Here is a 20,386-nt window from a genome sequence, read left to right as displayed (position 1 = left end):
AATTTCTGTTGACACAATCCCAAATGTTCAAGCATATTAATTCTAAACCAACTTTCCTGCATAGGGACATCATTAATGCAACCATTTTTTTGGGGTGAGACTGGAGGTGCTTCCTTGGAGGTTCCTTTCCTAGGGAGGCAGGCAGGGGCTTCGCAAAAGTCATTGCAACCTATCTTAGGGGTCTTCTTAAACATCACTGTGTGAAAACACAAGATTGGTTTTGAGATACTGGGTCCCACAATCACACTGCCCAAAATCGAGGGGGACAAGTACTTTATTCTTGAACAAAGCTTGTCCAACTTCTACTTGGCACATGGTGACGAGGTTGTTACAGGGTCAACATCAAAGGCTTCGGGGAGTGCAGCATCACCCATGTATGTTTTTTAAATTATGTTATTATTGCAATTCTGTGTTGTTTGCCAACCATGCTATTATTGCAAGTGTGTACAATTGCTAACCTATGGTCCTGTGCTATGGATTGGGTACTAAACAGTGCAGTAAAAGATGAAGAGATGCAAACCCCATGCAAGTTCTTTGACCAAGATGTCATTGATATTGACATAGATATGTCATTTCCAAAACTGGTGTCTACATTCCAAATCATAAGGGTCCTTCCACCCAATGACGTGCTGCACACTTTCGAGAGACTATGAGTACAAAGGCAAGCTAGAGTTCCTACCCAAATAATATAATGGAAATTGTATTTTTGATCTTACGAATGAAATAAAGTATATGGGGATGGAGCAAAAATATGAAGGAATTGTTTGGACAAAGCCTCAAACACAGACCAGGTCAAACAAGTCCTTTGTATTAAGAAAGTCAGTGTGTGGTGGCACTTTTCAGTGCATGAACAAGACGTGTGTGTTCTTGTTACTGGAAAGGACAATTGATAAAGGCACCACCTCAAGGATCTCTAGCAATGGGTAGTTATGGGGAGATAAAATGTTTTTTCTACAAGCATGTACCTATATGCACGGATACATGCTCTACAAGTGCCAAGACAATCAACACATACACGCTTATTTATACATCAAGGATTCCACTCCCACTAGGTTTAACGGGCATGTGTAGAGCGGCCCTCTGTAACACCAAGATCCTTGTGCAGAGCGGCCCTCCGTAACACCAAGATCCTTGTGCAAAAAGTTATACAGATGGACCATAATGCAGGCCCCCAAAAAGTACAAATAATGTTGCAAGGGAGCTCATTTTAAAGGCATTCACTGATGAAGACAGATTACAAGGAGAGCATATGTCCGAGCTAGAGTTTGCAGAGATGGCGGACGAATTGGGAGGCTTGCTCTCCGGCTAGACAAGTAAGGAATCATACCATGCTATATTATAAATGTGTTTTTTTTGCAACATTGATGTGCATCACGCATACAATCCATGCAAAAAGATATTACATAAACCAGTAGATGTCCCTCCAATATGGCCAATAGTGTTGGGTAGCACTTTATCTACTAGGGAAGCAATAGGTCTAGTGAAGGTAGGCTTTGACATTGGCATGAATTTGGAAGAGTTTAAGAGACTAGACAAAAGTGAGATACAATCAGATGCCACACATACAAATGTTGAAGAGGGTACGGCAGGAAACAACCTTATCGCAAGGGTATTTCAAATGCAGCATATGAACAAATACAAGCAGCACTGGAGTTGAAGGAAAGTGTTGTCTACCAACATGTGTACAAAGAAGGTGCTAAAGAACTCTTCTGTCTGGCAGATGAAAAGAAACAGGGTCCACCTTTTGATGTATTCATCCAAGGACAACCATCATGTTCTTGCCCCGAGTTTGTGGAAAGAACAAGTAACAAGAAGAAGTATCTACCATGCAAACATATGTACTATGTCTTTTGATGGTTCTTGGGTAAGATGTGAACAATAGCATGCACATCCACCAGCCTAGAATAGCTCAACATATCTTGAAAGACATGCTTATGAAGGCTGTGCGGTTTGTCAAATCAACAACCCAATAATTAGTGACTATGACTTTTTTCTCCAAGTGTGCCCCCTTCTAGGGGTAGTTGAAGATGAAAAGACAATGCTAGCCAATGAAAGGTCACGGGGTTGAAGTTGGCACCACTTAGGCCTATATAACCATGAGTCTAGGGTCCATTTGGGATATGGTTGGGTGGAGAATCAAAGTACTAGTCTTACAAGTCCTCAAGCTTATAATGCAAGGAGTATTACATAGTGGATCGATGAGCTACGGGGCAAGGACACTTGGATATTGTGCCCATGGTTGGATAGACTACCCCGAGGGGGAGTTTCCTCTGGATATTGTGCCCATGGTGGATAGACTACCCCGAGGGGGAGTTTCCTCTAGATGAGGCTGAGCAGTTTCATGGTACATTTCATTGTGTAGGGTATCACATTTGTATGAACTATAAAGTTTATTTTTTGGGATTTTAAAGTTTCAATGTTGGTGAAATGTAGGAGCGAAGAAGGGCAATAAGCCTCTCACCGAGCAACAATCGGCCCCTGAGGAGAAGAAGGGCGAGAAATCAGCAAACAAGGAGCAATCCAAGGACAAGGGCAAGAAACCAAATGAACATGCAACTCCATCATCCACGAACATGACAAACAATGCCCAAAAAAAGATCACGCCATAGTGGGAAGGGGATGACATTGATGAGGATGCTGAGAATAGCAACTCTAAGGATGACGAGCATGAGTCCCACGCATGGGTGATGAGTAGGTGAGTCCGCATGGTGAGAGAAAAGAGTAGGGGCCTGAGAGTTCAAAAGAAGATGATGTAGACCTGTGGACCCTCTCCACTTAGTTCTCAAGTCCAACATTGATCACCTCCATCTCGCACTTTTGGGAAAGCAAAAACACTAGTATGATCTCTAACCCATGCCCAGTGACTCTCTCCATTCATCATTGATTGTAGTCCACTTATATGCTTTGTTGTTCCAGGAATCTAGCAGTATTGCAAACAGCGATTCATGGGATCACTGATGAGGTTGGGAAACATGGACGCGTTCGATAGCCTTGGAGGCATGTTCTTGGTGTGGGCTGATTTTCCAACAAATCTTCTACTCTCCAAGGCCGAGGCTGGGGTTCCCTGATGGAATGTATTTAGGGAGGTACTTGTGGAGTTATCTTTTGTACTTGTTGCAGAGTCCCTACATGTTGACGACACTATGGTTTGTACTCTGCGTGCGAAGCACTTCAAGATTGTTGTGTGAGAGGCAAAGACTTGGAACTTTACATTGCGTAGGATTTTGTTCTTGCGCTTCCTGCGATACTTGTATGTCATGTCAAAAGATGGACAAGAAAAGGTGAGTGAAGAAGTGATTTTTATTAATGTGAACAACCATGATTTCCCTAACGTACTTACAAGCGTGTGCATGTAGGTCACTATTTTGGTCATCTCCTTCTTTACACACCCCAATCAGAGTACGTCTAGTCGTCCAAAGTATGACAGGCGAGGAGGTGAGGTAGCTGCAGATTGTCCGTGTTTCGAGGTGGATGACAATATCTTCTTAGAGCCTAAACCGCAAGAGGGAACCTAGCCATTGGACGAGAATCCCATCCGAGATGTTGTTGAGCGTAGCGAGCCTTTCGCAAGGTAATTTAAGCACTCACTATATTAAAATTCATTACATAGTCCATCATCACTCTTGTCATCCATTTTATATTATCTTTTATATTGTCACCCATTTATATATGCTAATGAAAGATTTTACTATGGCAGGTGGTTACTCAAGGCATTCCTCGATCAAGGGGATACAGTCTTAGATTGCTTTGCCAGTACTGGGACCCTTGCTAGAGCATGCAAGATACTACAACGGCATTGCATCAGCATGGAGAGCAATGAGGTGTACTATAGTTCATGTCTACGACCACATTTGTACGTTCCTGAAGATTTGGGTCAATAGTATTTTAAGGGTAACGTCAGCACAGTGAGTACACTCGATGAGAGCAACAGAGGGACATGGGAACATCATCTCCACATGTTCCTCACCCTTATCCTCCACCTGCCCTAGTACCATGAGCACAACAAGGTCAAGTGCCTCATCATGGCCACCGGTGTTCCAAGGGAGCCCCCATATCAACCCGGTATGTCATAGATATCCTCGTGAGTTCTTTTACAATGCCCTCATCATGGGCACCACATCCCGAACTTGCGAGGCCTCTATTCCCACTCACACTTGCATTATTTGGTAGCTCCCTATATGCAGCCACCTTCCTTCTTCCATCAACAATGTATTTCATTGTGTGTAATAACATAAATATATTGATTTACACATTATTATGATGCAATTTTGTTCACTTATATTATATATATGGCATTGTTTTTAGCTTTTGCTGTAACTGTTTAGGTAATTAAATTGACAATTGAGAGAGATGGAGCAAGATGGATAGAGATGGAGAGGCCACAAGAGAGAGTGTGAGTGAAAGAGAGAAAGTTTGAGTGAGACCTTAAAATAGTTATTTCCATGCTTAAAATAGTTATTTCTATGCTTAAAATAGATATTTTTTAATTTTTTAGACCTTTTATAAATAGAGTAGAGGTTGCCATGTTTCACTGCTCTTATTCTAGGGACACATCCCACCCCACCCACCCCTTATACCTTTTATAAATAGAGTAGAGGTTGCCATGTTTCACTGCTCTTATTCTAGGGACACATCCCACCCCACCCACCCCTTATATCTTCATATTGTAATAGGCTGGGCATAAACTCTATTATCACGGGTTCATCCACCAATCCCTCTAATACTACGATGGTTGCAAGTATCTTAAGTAAAGCTCTTCAATCTTTCATGCACCTCAAAGAAAAAGAACCTAGATCAAATGCCCTTTTATGGAACAATAATGTTTGAAGTGCAGGAGCTCTACAAGAAGCTCGCAAAATAGAGAAAGTGGTAGACCTTGCAACAACAAGAACATGCCAAAGGTGAAAGCAGCAACATCCAATGGGATATGGAGAGCTTTTGGCATCATTGAAGAGGCAAAAGAGGCTCCTCTTCGAGCAGAAGTTGCCACCTTCATTGCAAATTTAGGGTAGATGGAGAAGGCCAAGATGATAGTTGAGGTCCAAAATGCTTTCATGTATTGTTGCTCGTGTTCAACATCTCGTAGGTGTTTGTCATAATATGCTATAGTATTGTAATTTTGCTTTGACATATAATGAAAGTTGCATCTCTCTATGGTATCTTTGTGAAGAAGTAGCCATGATAGTGGCCCATGGAAGTAAACAACATTGTGTACACACATGCTTTCATGTATTGTTGCGTGTGTTCAACATCTCGTAAGTGTTTGTCATAATATGCTGTAGTCTTGTAAATTTGCTTTGGAATATAATGGAAGTCTTTGTGAAGAAGCAACCATGATAATGGCCCATGGAAGTAAACAACATTGTGTACACACATGCTTTCATGTATTGTTGCGTGTGTTCAACATCTCGTAGGTGTTTGTCATAATATGTTGTAGTCTTGTAAATTTGCTTTGGAATATAATGGAAGTTTAAGATCATAATATGGTGTCTTTGTAAAGGAGTTGCAATAATAGTGGCCCATGGTGTCTAGTGCTCAACATCTCGTAGTTGTGCATATCTTGGAATGTATTGGGACAATATTGGAAGTTTCAATGTTGCCCGCTGAAGAGCGAGACATTAGAGAGAGAAAGAGAGGGCACATGAGGGACAGAAGAGCAAGATAGTAGAGAGAGAAAGAGGAGATAGAAATAATCAAGTCTTATTATAATATATAATATATACTTATATATATATATATATATATATTTGTATATATATATATATATATATATGTATATACATATATATGTGTATATATATATGTATATATACATATATATGTATATATACATATATATATACACATATATATGTATATATACATATATATATATATATATACATATATATGTATATACATATATACATATATATATACACATATATATGTATATATACAAATATGTATATATATATATACATATATATATACACATATATATGTATATATACATATATATATATATATATACATATATATGTATATACATATATATATATATACATATATATGTATATATATATATGTATGTATGTATATACGTATATACATGTACACACACACACATACACACGCATAGATATATGTGCATTCGTGAGTATATAATACATATATGTTTATGTATATGTACATATATATATATATATATGTATATGTATGTATATATACATATACATATATACACACACACACACACACACACACACACATATATATATATATATACGTGTATATATATATGTATGTATGTATGTATGTATGTACGTATATACATGTACACACACACATATATATATATGTACACACATGCATAGATATATTTGCATTCGTGATAATACATATATGTTTATGTATATGTACATATATATATGTATATGTATATGTATGTACACACATATTTATATACGCGTATATACATAGATATACACACACACACACACACACATTGTTAGGTCGCGATAAACGCCACCATAGTTGGAGGAGGGTCTCGAGCTCTAGGTCACCACCCAACCATAGAGGAGTATGTGGATAACTCCACACTCTCAAGCACTTATAGGGGCCTGCCCACCCATAAGCCCGCTCGATCACCCAAGTGCTCCGACTTGGGCGCCCTCATCCCTAGACCCTTGATGGACTCACCGTCTGCCATGAATAACCAATATGAAGTATGGCGTATAACAAATCTTTGTTGCCTCCCCATGATAGTGGCAATGCACTATCTACTCGTAGTAGGTGGCAATATACTACCCAACTGTAATCGATTAGCGGGTCCTTGTATGCACTTCATAAACATATTTCAAAACACAAACGTGTATAATTTTCCTTTTTCCTAGTGAAGTAAAGAGGAACAATGTCCACTTTACCCTGTTTATCAAAACACCAAATCTCTCTCTTGATTTGGTTGAGTAACTCCGTGCATTTCTATTAGTAGCTTCACTCATGGATATACTCATATGTGTCGAAATATGCAAAAGATCCATCTCTACAAGACGGCAGATTCACTTACTATGAAGCGCTCACCTTAATTGAAGTAAAACCTTTGGCACTATGACACAAAGTTAAGGGCATTCCAGCACCCAATCCTTGTTGATCCAATGACATATAATCAACAATTATGTCAATCTTTGAACTCTATTGTTAAGTATCTAGCTTTGAGTCCTCTTAGGCCATGATAGTAGTCGTAGACTTAACTTTCAGTGAATAAAAATAGCCACTCCAGATCAGTGCTCACTCTTCTTCTCGGAAAAACCTTGGCCAATCTCTCTGAATTAGCACACCTTTTTTACGAGGGAGGCGATGATTGATGGAAAGTGTGCACACATACATCAATATCATGCCTAAGTATAATAAATGATCGAGATAACTGCTGAGCACTCCATGTCAGCATCAAGATCAAGATCTACATAGTGTAATCACTTTGGATTATCACCAAATCACCAAATCTAATACGGTTTGCCTCTAATCTCTCCGGATCAACTCCAAACCTGGAGTTTTCTTTGAACCATCATGTTCAACCTTAAAACTATAATATCCATGTCAAGAGACCCATTTGATCACTCTGGATCAGCATCCTACTTGACATAGTAGACAACCACGAATGGTTAATAAAATAACATAGATTGTACATACATAATCTATGTAGTGACTACGCACCACAAAATCAAAATCCAAGAAAGTCCATTTCTAGTGTTTGCCTTGGTGTCCATACCACCAAGGTCACAAGAGTTGTGTAGAGCATTTAATGTCCCATATCGTCAAATGATCACATTAACTACCATGACACAAAAATTGAATCTTCTTGCTTTCAATTATCTGGGCATTTGATAAAACCATAAGCCCACAGTGGTGTTTTATGTGTGCGTAGTCACACACGACAACATCATGGATTCAAAAGAAAAAGGGAGCTCAAAAGTAGGTGGAGCTCAAAAACGAGGTATTGCACCCAACGAGTGACCATGATTATCGCCTCAATGGGCACGCTAAAAATATGTGGCATTAGCTACCATTTAATTTTCATACCTTGGTTGCTACACATGCATGTGTAGCCATGCATCAACTTGGGACATGTGTTCTTTTACCTCTCGTACGTGCCTACCGGCATCCATGAGGATTCAAGTGAGCAAGGTTGTGTTCTCGCGTAGTCTAGGAATATTTTGTAACGTCCACAATAGCAGTTGGCACGTTCGGGTGGACATTGTGGCTTCGAAGTTGCCGTTTCTCTTCACTTATTGATAAATCTATGACACCACCGACTTTTATGCAGGTGGACATGGATGTTAGTTTTTGTTATTGCATATTTTGGTCTCATTTATGTTAGTTTGATTTGTTGGACCAAGGAAATGGCCCACTTGAGTCTAATTTATGGTTGTTTTGTCTTTGAACATTCCATCTATCTCACTTAGTTAGTACAGTTTTTAGACCAACTTAAAACTACTTAACATTGGGTTGAAACTTCACCGTAGAGTAATTGAGACCAAACTAGACCCACTATTCTTATTACTAAATGATAAGAAAGTGTCTTTGGGTGTTTAACAACCAGAGTGTTGTTAGCTTGGTCCGTAGAGATGCAAGCCCTCGTGTGAGGACATGTGAGGAAATCTTTGGTTGTAAATATGTATGGGTCTGGTTTGTTGACCCCATTTATGAAAAGAGAAAGAGCGAATCTTTGGTTGTTGTAGATATGTATGGGTTGGCTTTTAACCCCATTTATGAAAAGAGAAAGAGCGAAAAGCCTTTTTCCCTTTTAACGGAATTCGTAGTAATCCCATGCTGAGAGTCAGGGGGATTCGTAAAAATCCCGACTCGCTTGGAATTGTTGAAGTTTGAGTATGTAAAACCCTACTATAAAGGATTCTTGTTTGTTGTTCACCATGTTTAAGTTTAAGTACGTAGCTACTCTAGTTATGTACATTCCATCTGTCGATAAATTGGGGGAAGGTATGCCATTTGGAGAATTATTAGCTGTGATTTTCCTCATTTTTGCCTTGTAACACTATAAAATTTGAAATCCAAGTGGTTTGGGTTACAAGTAGCCTAAGATTTATCAAATTAATTCTGCACGCATACATCATAGCAAGTGTTGTAGAATTATGGGATGATTTTGAATCTCCTTAACGACGGTGAACACATGATATAAAACAAGTTGTTCCTTATACTTTATCTGGTAATGTTTTGCATCACTCTTAGGTTTAAGGATGTGGAACCCAGTATCCTAAAACTTTGGAAGCGGCTATCCAAAGTGCCCTTATCTTTGACGACACCATGGATAAGAAGGGCATGGATAGACCGGCCAAATTCAATGGCTCGCAATTTAATGCTAATAAGCGTAAACTTGCCAGCAATTCTACTGAAAACACAAAGAAGTCTAAAGAGTCAAGTGGTCCGTTGTCTCCACAAGACTATGAACGGGGCCAAGAAGGAGAAACTATGTTATCATTGCTTAGGTAGTGATCATGAGAAGAAAAATTGTCCACAGTTGCCTCGCAAGAATAAGGATAAGGTCAAGGAGAAGGCTGTACACATGGTGCAATGTATTCAAGAAATATAGATTGCGTACATGTCTCTATGGAAACTACATCCACAAAACATGACCCTAACAAAGCATTATACAATGTATTAAATTGGCATCACCCATACTTAGTACACACACAACCCACGATTGACGCATACTAGACTTGTCCATCGTGTGTACTTATTGACCACTTGTATTTGATAATTGTTGTGGTTTAGAGATATGAAGTTGTGCTTGCACTACGGCTGCGAATTAGCACCTTGCTTTTAGCACACACATCGTACTTTTTTTTGGTACTTTGTGTAATTGTGTGTGCGTACACACACTTAAAGTGTGCTCGCTTGGATAATGGTATGGGAACCGTAACTTTTATCTACAAGTTGTCGACTTCTTAACGTGTGGTGGTGAGAAAGCCAGCTAGCAAGCAACGACAGTGCTAAGAAGAGGGAGCACGATAAGGTGGCTTCCCGACCTGGTGCCGTTGTCCAAGCTACTCTTAGCACTATAGGTCAAAAGCAAGAAGCCCACAAGATAGGGGTCTCAAGGAGTATGTGGATAACTTCACACTCTTGGTGGGCACTTGTAGGGGTCTGCCCGCCCATAAGCCTGCCGGGTCGCCCAAGTGCTCCAACTTGGACGCCCTCACTCGCTATCCCCACTCCGACATTCGGGCTCTACAGCAGCACAACCGGGCGAGCTTCCATGCACAATTATAGGCTACATGGACACACACACACACACACACACACACACACACACACACATATATAAATACATACATACATATGTATATGTACGTATTACATATACATACACGTACATAAGTACATGTATATACATACATATACACATATAACAATCTGAAAGAACCATTTCAGTAGCAGTGCAACCATCTCAGCTATGGCGCTTGCGCAGCCCGCAATGAAGAAGGAGGACGATCGCGACGATGAAGGTATGTCACCGCCCCCTTCCTTTTTCACCCGCGCCTTGTTTGCTTCATCTGAAGCTCAGATCTACGCAGATCTTCAGAAAAACAGCCCCTCTTCTGCTTCTTCTTCCTTGTAGCAATGCGGAACCCTTCTAACAGTGGCAAGGGTTTTCTCTCTGTTTCCATATCTCTGTTGCAGAGGAATACTCCCCCTTTCTTGGCATTGAGAAGGGTGCAGTCCTGCAGGAAGCTCGAGTTTTCAACGATCCCCATGTCGACGCAAGGCGTTGCGCGCAGGTTTTTCTTTTAAATCCTCTCCTCAGATCATCCAAGCTACGGTGATGTCCTTAAAAGCTTATCTGAGTGTCCGTATTTCTAGGTCATCACCAAGCTTCTGTATCTGCTCAACCAAGGGGAGGTTTTCACAAAGGTGCGCTGTCCTTCCTGGCCATGTCTTTAGACCTTGTATTAATCTATGGTTTTAAGCAATCTAGACCTAGGGTTTATGATAATCAAGCAATCTATGGTACTCTAGACCTAGTAATCTAGACCTTGGTGTCAGTATTAATCTATGGAATCTAGACCAAGCGTATATTGGTTTATGATAGTTAAGCAATGTAATTAAAATCTAGACCTTGGGGTTAGCATTCCTTAAGCAAGCTAGCTAGACTAAGCAATGTAGTCAAAATCTAGAACTCGGGGTTGACCAAACCTCTTTTTTTGTTACTTGAAATCCTTCTCTGCAAGTTAATATCTAGTCATATGGGTTAGATAACCAAGCCTTTTAACTTGTAAATTGAAATATGCCTCTACCAGTTGGCATCTAGGCATAGGGCTTGGGCAACCATGGAGCTAGCATATGCTTAAAATTAGCCAGGGGTTAAGCACTTTACTTATTAAACTATGCTTTACATATGATTGCCTGTAAATTTTGTTGCCATCAATGTATCCTTTTTTGCCCGTTCATCATGCAGGTGGAGGCCACAGAGGTTTTCTTTGCTGTCACTAAGCTTTTCCAGTCTAAGGATGTCTCTCTTCGCAGAATGGTCTACTTGATGATCAAGGAACTTTCACCATCATCAGACGAGGTTGCGTTTGATTTAAGCTCACCTTTAAGTTTCAATCATGTTCTGCATGGGTTAAGATCTTTACATAGTGAATGCAGGGGGTCCACAGGGAAAACTAGCAGAAAGTCCTTTTAGGGCTGCAAATAGATTATTTCACATCTGCGACCTAGTGTGTGGGGTTGCTTGGTTTTTGTGTACGCTGGTGTCTTAACTGGTGAGGTTCATGGCAGGTCATAATTGTGACTAGCTCTCTAATGAAAGACATGAACAGCAAGACAGATCTCTATCGTGCAAATGCCATTCGAGTACTTTGCAGAATTACTGATGGAGCATTACTCGGTCAGATAGAACGTTACATCAAGCAAGCTCTGGTTGACAAGAACCCTGTGGTGGCAAGTGCTGCTCTTGTCAGTGGTATTCATTTACTACAGGTATGGATGGTTATATTAGTAGCAGTGGCAGTCAGTAACCCCTTTTTTGGTGTGGGCAAAATACATCTTCAGCTGGACACATGAGTGGAATGTTCTCGTTTTTTTACTGGCAGACGAATTCAGAGATTGTGAAACGTTGGAGTAATGAGGTACAGGAAGCAATTCAGTCTAGGGCTGCATTGGTGCAGTTCCATGCCCTTGCTTTGCTTCACCAGGTTTGTGGCAAATTCAGGGCATGAGTTTGAGTTCTAATCTTGAAAACTTTCATAACAATGTTGGATGCTTGATTTGTGTGCATTTACCATGCATGGCTTACGAGCTGATTTCAACAGATACGCCAAAATGATCGGTTGGCTGTCAGCAAGCTTGTTACGAGCCTCACACGTGGTTCTGTTCGCTCACCATTAGCTCAATGCCTTCTTGTCAGATACACAAGTCAGGTATGGAGTGAGAGCTTTGTTAATGAGCTTTATTGAGGTGGCGGTAAGCTTGTTGGTGGGCTCACTCATTTTGATCTGAAAGGTCATACGAGAGACAGCCTCGTTCAGTCAAACAGGAGATCGCCCTTTTTATGATTTCTTGGAAGGCTGTTTGCGTCACAAGAACGATATGGTAATATTGGAGGCTGCTCGCGCAATCACAGAATTGAATGGTGTGACGAACAGGGAGCTGACTCCTGCAATCACAGTTCTTCAGTTGTTCTTGAGTTCATCAAAGCCAGTTTTGCGCTTTGCTGCTGTTCGGACTCTAAACAAAGTAAGGCACTTCGATGAACAGACAATAGAAGGGTTCATTATTAGTAAGGTGTTGGTGTTACTACCATTATTTTGTCTTGTTCAGCTGTACATCATGTCTTTTGCAGGTAGCCATGACTCATCCTCTGGCTGTGACCAATTGCAACATTGATATGGAAAGCTTGATTTCTGATCAGAATCGCAGCATTGCTACCCTTGCTATAACTACCCTTTTGAAGACGGGCAATGAATCCAGCGTGGACCGGTTGATGAAACAAATCACAAACTTTATGTCTGATATAGCAGATGAATTCAAGATAGTTGTCGTTGAGGCAATCCGATCATTGTGCCTAAAGTTTCCACAGAAATATCGTACACTGTAAGTCCTCACGGTCCCTTCACGGTCAAAGCAGTACCTAAGGCTAGATGGTATCTACCGGTCATTACCAGATGGCATGAGTAGAGATGTCATAGCATGTAGTGAACCTTTTACATGATGACTAGATTATTTGAAGTTAAATATCTTTTTTTCTGTTTGTTAGAGCTTTATTGATGCATTGCGATGAGGAGTTGGTCCTGTACACTTGATTTGCGATAAACAGGAAGGGCTGTTATGGCCACTTTGTTTGTGAAAAATCAATGGTGTCCCATTGGTTGCCTGCCTTATCACAACAGCTGTTGCAATTACTTTTTAGTCTGGCAGAGTCCCATGAGTAGTGAAGAAAGTGTCTAAGACATGACTTAACTATAGTCATTATCCAGCACATATATGACAACCGTAAGCATCTCTCTTCTAGATGCCTTAAATACTTTTGGTTGTATTATGCACTCTTCGGTTCCTATAACCTGCAGCAGGTTCCTCCCAATTCAATGCATTTACCCCAAGCATTGGATTACACAACAAAAAGTTTATTAGGTTTTTGTACACGTTCCTAAAAGGTGAATTTGGGCATGTTCCTGGATTCATCTAGGTATATAATTCAGCTGTATTAGTGGACAAGCAGATTTCACATTGTGAAGTTTTCGTCGGAGTTGCGGCCACTTTCTATCTTTAGCGGTGCATTTGCCCTATCAACTACTTATTTGCTGAACTAATTCTTTCTATTTGCAACTTCCCTTAGTGCTAGGCTTCATTATGGCTGAGTCTGCCTTGCATCTCTGGAGGTTTGTCAGAAACTCAGTACGAAGGGCTTTGTGTGAATATATGCTCTTATGTGTGTGTGTATGGAGTGCGTGTGTGAGAGCATATCTTGATAAAGAGTTCTACACCCACTATTGGGCACTGATGACGTTAGTGGGGATGTCGTAGTATCTAGTCCATACTATGCATAATGGAGTTGATAGTTCTATAGTCTTGTGGGTTGACTACCATGAGTATATAACATGCACGTTCCTAAAAGGTGAATTTGGGCATGTTCTTGGATTCATCTAGGTATATAATTCAGCCATACTAGCAGACAGGTAGATTTCACATTGTGAAGTTTTCGTCCCAGTTGCGGCCATTTGATATTGTGCTTATTCTTTCCATCTTTAGCGGTGTATTTGCCTTGTCAACTACTTATTTGCTGAACTAATTCTTTCTATTTGCTACTTTCCTTAGTGCTAGGCTTCATTATGGCTGAGTCTGCCCTGCATCTCTGGAGGTTTGACACAAACTCAGTTGGAAGGGCTTTGTGTGAATATATGCTCTTATGTGTGTGTGTATGTGTGCGTGTGTGTGTATGGAGTGCGCGTGTGAGAGCATATCTTGATACAGAGTTCTACAGCCACTATTGGGCACTGATGACGTTAGTGGGGATGTCGTAGTATCTAGTCCATACTATGCATAATGGAGTTGATAGTTGTATAGTCTTGTGGGTTGACTACCATGAGTATATAACATGCACGGGCCTAAAAGGTGAATTTGGGCATGTTCTTGGATTCATCTAGGTATATAATTCAGCCGTATTAGCGGACAAGCTGATTTCACATTGTGAAGTTTTCGTCCGAGTTGCGGCCATTTGATATTGTGCTTATTCTTTCCATCTTTAGCTGTGCATTTGCCTTATCAACTACTTATTTGCTGAACTAATTCTTTCTATTTGCTACTTTCTTTAGTGCTAGGCTTCATTATGGCTGAGTTTGCCTTGCATCTCTGGAGGTTTGACAGAAACTCAGTATGAAGGGCTTTGTGTGAATATATGCTCGTGTTCGTGTGTGTGTGTGTGGAGTGCGTGTGTGAGAGCATATCTTGATACAGAGTTCTACACCCACTATTGGGCACTGATTACATTAGTGGGGATGTCGTAGTATCTAGTCCATACTATGCATAATGGAGTTGATAGTTGTATAGTCTTGTGGGTTGACTAACATGAGTATATAACATGCACATTCCTAAAAGGTGAATTTGGGCATGTTCCTGGATTCATCTAGGCATATATATATTTAGCAATGCACCCACTATCAAAGTGTTATAAGTTGAAGAGTGCCTTTTTTGTGGCTATACACCTAAAGGTGATCTATGGTTTGTCCTCAGCGCAGGGTTCACTTGAAACCTTGCAAGCTTCTTTGCTGATTCCATTGTTCCAAGTTGGTGCGATGGAAGGCCGTGTGTCCAAGATGTCATCAAACTTGTTAGAAACTGACTCTTGATTGTCACCTAAGCTTTGAAGAGAGATTTGCAAGTCCTCTAAATCAGGAGAAAATACTGGCAGGTTTTTTTAGCGGAAGTGTTTACTTATATTTAAGTGTTTAGTAGACATTACCTGAGAGTCCCAATGGCCAGATCTCCCTCCCCTCCTCCACTCTTCCATGGTGGGCCTTGCGTGGGTTCCATGCATCTCTGTTCTTCAGATCCTCCATTTCAGAACATCTATTTTCCAGATTCCCAGATTGTACAACAGATTATGATGCGGAGGGTGTAATGTTAGCTACAAGAGATGCAACAGTATTAACTATAACAGCTCCAGATGCAGCTTTTAGAGAAGTAGCAGGGAAAAGAACTGTGCCTACACTGCATGACCAACAAGCCGAGCAAGAGAAGATTTTGGAAGAAAATCACCTTTGTACTGATGAACTGGCTTGTCAAAGAGACGGTTGTCAGAAGAACGCCTTCGTGTTGACTAGAAGGCGCAGCAAATGGCTCTCCTTGACAAGGCAACGTCATGATTGAAATACTCAAAGACAAACAAAAAATATGCTGTATGGACCTGTGGGCTAGGGTTTTTGGGCTGATCCAAACTTGGTTGCTGCTGTTTTGGGTTGTGCGCAAGAGTTGTATGAATGTCAACTACAGCTATATAATCTTTTTTGTGGGCTGTATGTTAGGATGCTGCTGTGAAATCAGACCTAACTGCTGGTTAGAGTTTTGGAGGTTGTCCCGGGGGCTGATTTAGATCTACTGATCAGGTGTGTTAGAAGCCAACCCTTTTGTGGGGAGAGCGTAGAAACTTTTAAGATAAAAAGAAAAAGATTGGTTGAAGATATGTTTTCTGGAAGTTCATGAAACTTGGGATCAGAAAAACCAACTCCCTTTTGACTTAGTTGTTTGATTGTGCACATAACTTGATGCTATTACCAATCTCAGTTACTGATCTGACGAGGGGGCCAGCTTAATCTCGGTCTTTAGGGCAGTGTCTTGTTTACTGGCATCAGTAATGGTACCATATTGGTAACTGCTTAAATGAATAATTCCAAGTAAATAATCTGATCTTGTGAGGGGTTGCCATTTACACAAATGCCTTCTTGATGGAAGGGGGCGGAGAAGAAACCAGTGGGCACTCAATGGTTGGGCAGCCTCTCACACCGATGCCCAAGGGACCAATAATGCCCCCTCCCACTTGTCTTTCCTTTCTCCTTCTATCCTCAACATTCTTCTCTGTTTCTTCCCCTTCTGCATCTATGTGTAAATTCCAAGTAAATAATCTGATCTTGTGAGGGGTTGCCTTTTACACAAATGCCTTCTGGCAGAGAAGAAACCAGTGGGCACTCAATGGTTGGGGGCAGCCTCTCACACCAATGCTCAAGGGACCAATTATGCCCCCTCCCACCCGTCTCTTCTCCTTTTATCCGCAACATTCTTCTCTGCTTCTTCCCCTTCTGCATCTATGTGTAAATTCTCTCAATTTCTTGACTTGGATATATATTTTAACTGTGAAGGTGTATTTTTCTTAAAGCAGATGATTCGACTCTCATGTGCAGGATGAATTTTCTTAGCAACATTCTACGAGAAGAAGGGGGATTTGAGTATAAAAAAGCCATCGTTGACTCCATATTGATCCTTATCAGGGAAATTCCTGATGCCAAAGACAGCGGTCTGTCTCACCTTTGTGAGTTTATTGAAGACTGTGAATTCTCTTATCTTTCAACACAGGTAATGTCTGGAAACAAATTTTTTCCTAGTCCAAGTAGTTTTAGCCTACACGCTTATATTTGGTATGGCTTTGACTGTAAGGGGTCAAAACTTTAAATTTGATTTCACCCTGTGGAAATTTGCAGATCCTGCATTTTCTTGGAAACGAGGGGCCCAAGACTGTGGATCCCAGCAAGTATATTCGATACATACACAACCGTGTAATTCTCGAGAATGCAACAGTGAGGGCAAGTGCTGTCAGTGCGCTAGCAAGGTTTGGTGCTCTTGTGGAGTCTTTGAAGGTGATTTCAAAAACTAAATGCCTGACAATGGGAGCATCCATGTATTTGTATCCCTCTCATTATATTTTTATACTGAAAACTTTCATGTAACACTTGAATGATCAGCCCCGCATAATGGTGCTTCTTAGACGGTGTCTTTATGACAATGATGATGAGGTGGGTTTATCAATACCGTTCTCTTCTTTTTTTGGTGGCCAGTGGGGATTTGCTTTCATGATAAACTAGTAGCACCCATACGTTGTTCATGTTGTGTTTTTTTGATTTTTCATTTCATTAAAGGTTGGCAACACATTTATCTTGTTTGGGACTTGTTGAATCAGTTCATGCTTTGAAAATTGAGGTTGATCTTGCCCTTCTACTTAGGTTCGGGACAGGGCTACACTCTACTTGAGTGCTCTAGGAGAAGATAGACTTGCAGAGGATGAGGATTTCAAAGCTGATAAGTTTGTGTTTGGAACTCTGGATGTTCCTCTGTCGAACTTGGAGGCTAGCTTGCAAGCTTATGTAGGTGGAATGTGCTGACATTAGCTTCTTCTCTTTGTGTGTTGTGGTAGCTCTTTTCTCACAATAGGCTTTCTTGAGGAATTAATGGTTAACTTTTGGAGCAGGAGGCCAGTGAAACACCCTTTGATATCTCCAAAGTTCCGAAGGATGTTAAGTCTCAGGCATTTTCAGAGAAGAAGGTACCTGGTCCCAAGAAGCCTGTCAAAGATGCAGCCTTGCCTGCTACAGCTAATGGTAGTTCCCTTCCCAGTGCTAAAGCTGTGGATGGATATGAGAAATTGTTAAGCTCTATTCCAGAGTTTTCAGAATTTGGAAAGCTTTTCAAGGTATACCTGATCATCACTCTTCATTAATCATGGTGGCAAAGGTGAAGGGGAAATGCTAAGAGGTTGTTCAAGGAAAAAATGGCTTCCCTTTAGCATTTCCTCCACCTTGGTCATCTCAAGCCCTCTTGATTTTCCGGTTAAACACCGGTCCATAGGGAAGTCCCATGAATGCATGACATGTAACCGTTCAACTGTTGACTTCAATATGTTGCTGTTATAAAATTTGCAGTCATCACTACATGTGGAGCTCACGGAAGAAACTGAGTATGAAGTAAATGTGGTCAAGCATATCTATCCTGGCCATGTTGTGTTTCAGTACAACTGCACGAATACAATCCCAGAACAACTCCTTCAGAATGTAGGATCCCAGAACATCTCCTTCAGAATGTAGCTTTCTTTCTCATTGCTTAAATTTGTTTTTCTTTTAGACCACATTTTGCTGTGGTCGAACACATAGAGCGCTTGTTTTTTACTTGTTTTTGTGCATAATCTGTTGATCCTGCACGTTTTGTGCTGTGAGAACAGGTCAGTATACTTGTGGATATTGTTGAGGGAGATGAACTCCGAGAGGTGGTGTCTAAACCTCTACCATCACTACCATACAATTCACCTGGTCAGGCTTTTGTTGCCTTTGAAAAACCTGAAGGAGTATTCTCAACTGGAAAATTTGCAAACACCATGCGGTTCATAGTAAAGGAGGTAATGCACTAAGATTTTGATATTTTATGGAGGGTGCAGTGATTGGAATTCCATATTTTGGGTCAGGATTCACTGGAAGTATGTAAAAACAGGTGGACAAAGACACAGGGGATGTAGAAGAAGAAGGTGTGGAAGATGAGTACCAGTTAGAAGAATTGGAGGTAATTGACAGTCTTCACAACATTTGGGAGCAAAAGTGGAGACTGCTCTTTGTGTGGAAATGCATCAAACACAATCATGTTTGTTTGTTGGCTTTGTTTTGTTCTCTTCAGGTTATCCCAGCGGACTACTTTTTGAAGAAGGCTGTCCCAAATTTCAAAAACGTATGGGAGGGTCTTGGTTCTGAGTTTGAACGAGTGGACGAATATGGGCTTGGTGTGAGAGAGAGTTTGAATGAAGCAGTACAGGCTGTCATTGATATTTTTGGTTTGCAACCTTGTGAGGTGATGCATCTATCTAGTAAATCTTAATGTGCGGTTGTGCTTGTGCAAGGCTGTGCGTGATAAAATGGTTTTCGGGCATTGAAATTTTGTTATATGCAGGGCACAGAGGTGGTTCCTACCAATGCCCGATCACATACCTGCCTGTTGGCAGGTAAGTTCATCGGTGACATCAGTGTTCTTGTCCGGCTTTCTTTTGGAATTGATGCCCAGAAACAGGTGGCCATGAAGCTAGCAGTTAGATCTGAAGATCAATATGTGAGTGATGCCATCCATGAGATCATTGCAAATGCCTAGCTGACTTCTCAACATAATGTGAGCTATAGAAGCAGCTATGCGGTTCATTCAGAAGTTTTTCAAGTGCCAAGGACGACAACATTGTCGTCTGGTAGAGTAGCTTGAGAGTGTTTTAGCTGGTTGTATATTAATGAATGCCAGTATTGACATTCTTAACTTCGGCAGCAATAAAACCTTTCCTCTCGAAAGGTTCACACTCAAATCCAGTGTGGTTTTTGAGCTCAAGATTGTTGTATATGGAACGTCATTTTCTGTGGAGGGTAGAAATTGGATTGGTTACCTTCATGGGTTTTGATCTCAAAACTGTTCTTAATTTCGAATTAGACCCATTATAATTTGTCCCTTAGGGCTCTCTCTGTAAGCCACCAAAGAGTTGAACGAGTTTAAAAACTAGAGTTTAGAATCGTGAATCCTTGCTAGGTAGTTTCGGAGTGATGCAAAAGCAAAAGCGATGCATTATTTACAGGTGTTTTTGCCTTTTACGATTAGCTTTTGTATGTGATAACTAAAAGAGGTAAGAGTGTTTATCATCCCAGTGGACTAGCTTTGGCCTTGTCTGGTCCTCCACAAGAGAGTAGTCGTTCTCATGGCTAGTGATTGCAAGTTTTGGAGAAGACGTGTGTGGCCATGTGATAAGTTTGCTGTAGATGCTAGGACTATGTACCAACATGTGGTTAGGGCCTAGTTAGAGGGAACAACCCTCAGCAAGGAACAAAGTGACACAAGAAGTTAAGGTTCCGTCTAATTCTAGCTCCATATAAATTTTAAGAGTTAA

At 40.7% G+C, this 20,386-nt stretch overlaps 1 protein-coding gene across 2 annotated transcripts; it reads left to right on the top strand.

Moving 5' to 3' along the window:
* Positions 1-10,362: 10,362 nt before the first annotated feature.
* LOC147613010 (coatomer subunit gamma-2-like) lies at positions 10,363-19,914 on the top strand. 2 transcript variants are annotated; one of them, XR_015263337.1, is made up of 19 exons: positions 10,363-10,505; positions 10,681-10,778; positions 10,861-10,911; positions 11,456-11,569; positions 11,779-11,979; positions 12,093-12,194; positions 12,312-12,419; positions 12,502-12,735; positions 12,842-13,092; positions 16,893-17,064; positions 17,190-17,345; positions 17,451-17,501; positions 17,709-17,849; positions 17,954-18,175; positions 18,405-18,562; positions 18,701-18,874; positions 18,967-19,035; positions 19,147-19,317; positions 19,417-19,914. XR_015263337.1 is itself a non-coding variant. In XM_086782312.1 (19 exons), the coding sequence occupies exons 1-19, from the start codon at positions 10,454-10,456 to the stop codon at positions 19,609-19,611; spliced, it is 2,691 nt and encodes an 896-aa protein (XP_086638438.1). In that variant the 5' UTR covers positions 10,363-10,453; the 3' UTR covers positions 19,612-19,914. The 2 variants fall into 2 exon arrangements, 1 of the variants encoding a protein (XP_086638438.1); XM_086782312.1 differs by having other exon boundaries at positions 18,405-18,533.
* The last annotated feature ends 472 nt before the right edge of the window (positions 19,915-20,386 follow it).

Source organism: Cibotium barometz, chromosome 44, assembly GCF_041138505.1.
Source record: "Cibotium barometz isolate CiBa-2024 chromosome 44, ASM4113850v1, whole genome shotgun sequence".
Taxonomy (NCBI): domain Eukaryota; kingdom Viridiplantae; phylum Streptophyta; class Polypodiopsida; order Cyatheales; family Cibotiaceae; genus Cibotium; species Cibotium barometz.
The sequence above is the reverse complement of the archived record's forward strand: the minus strand, read 5'-3'. Positions and strand labels throughout refer to the sequence as shown.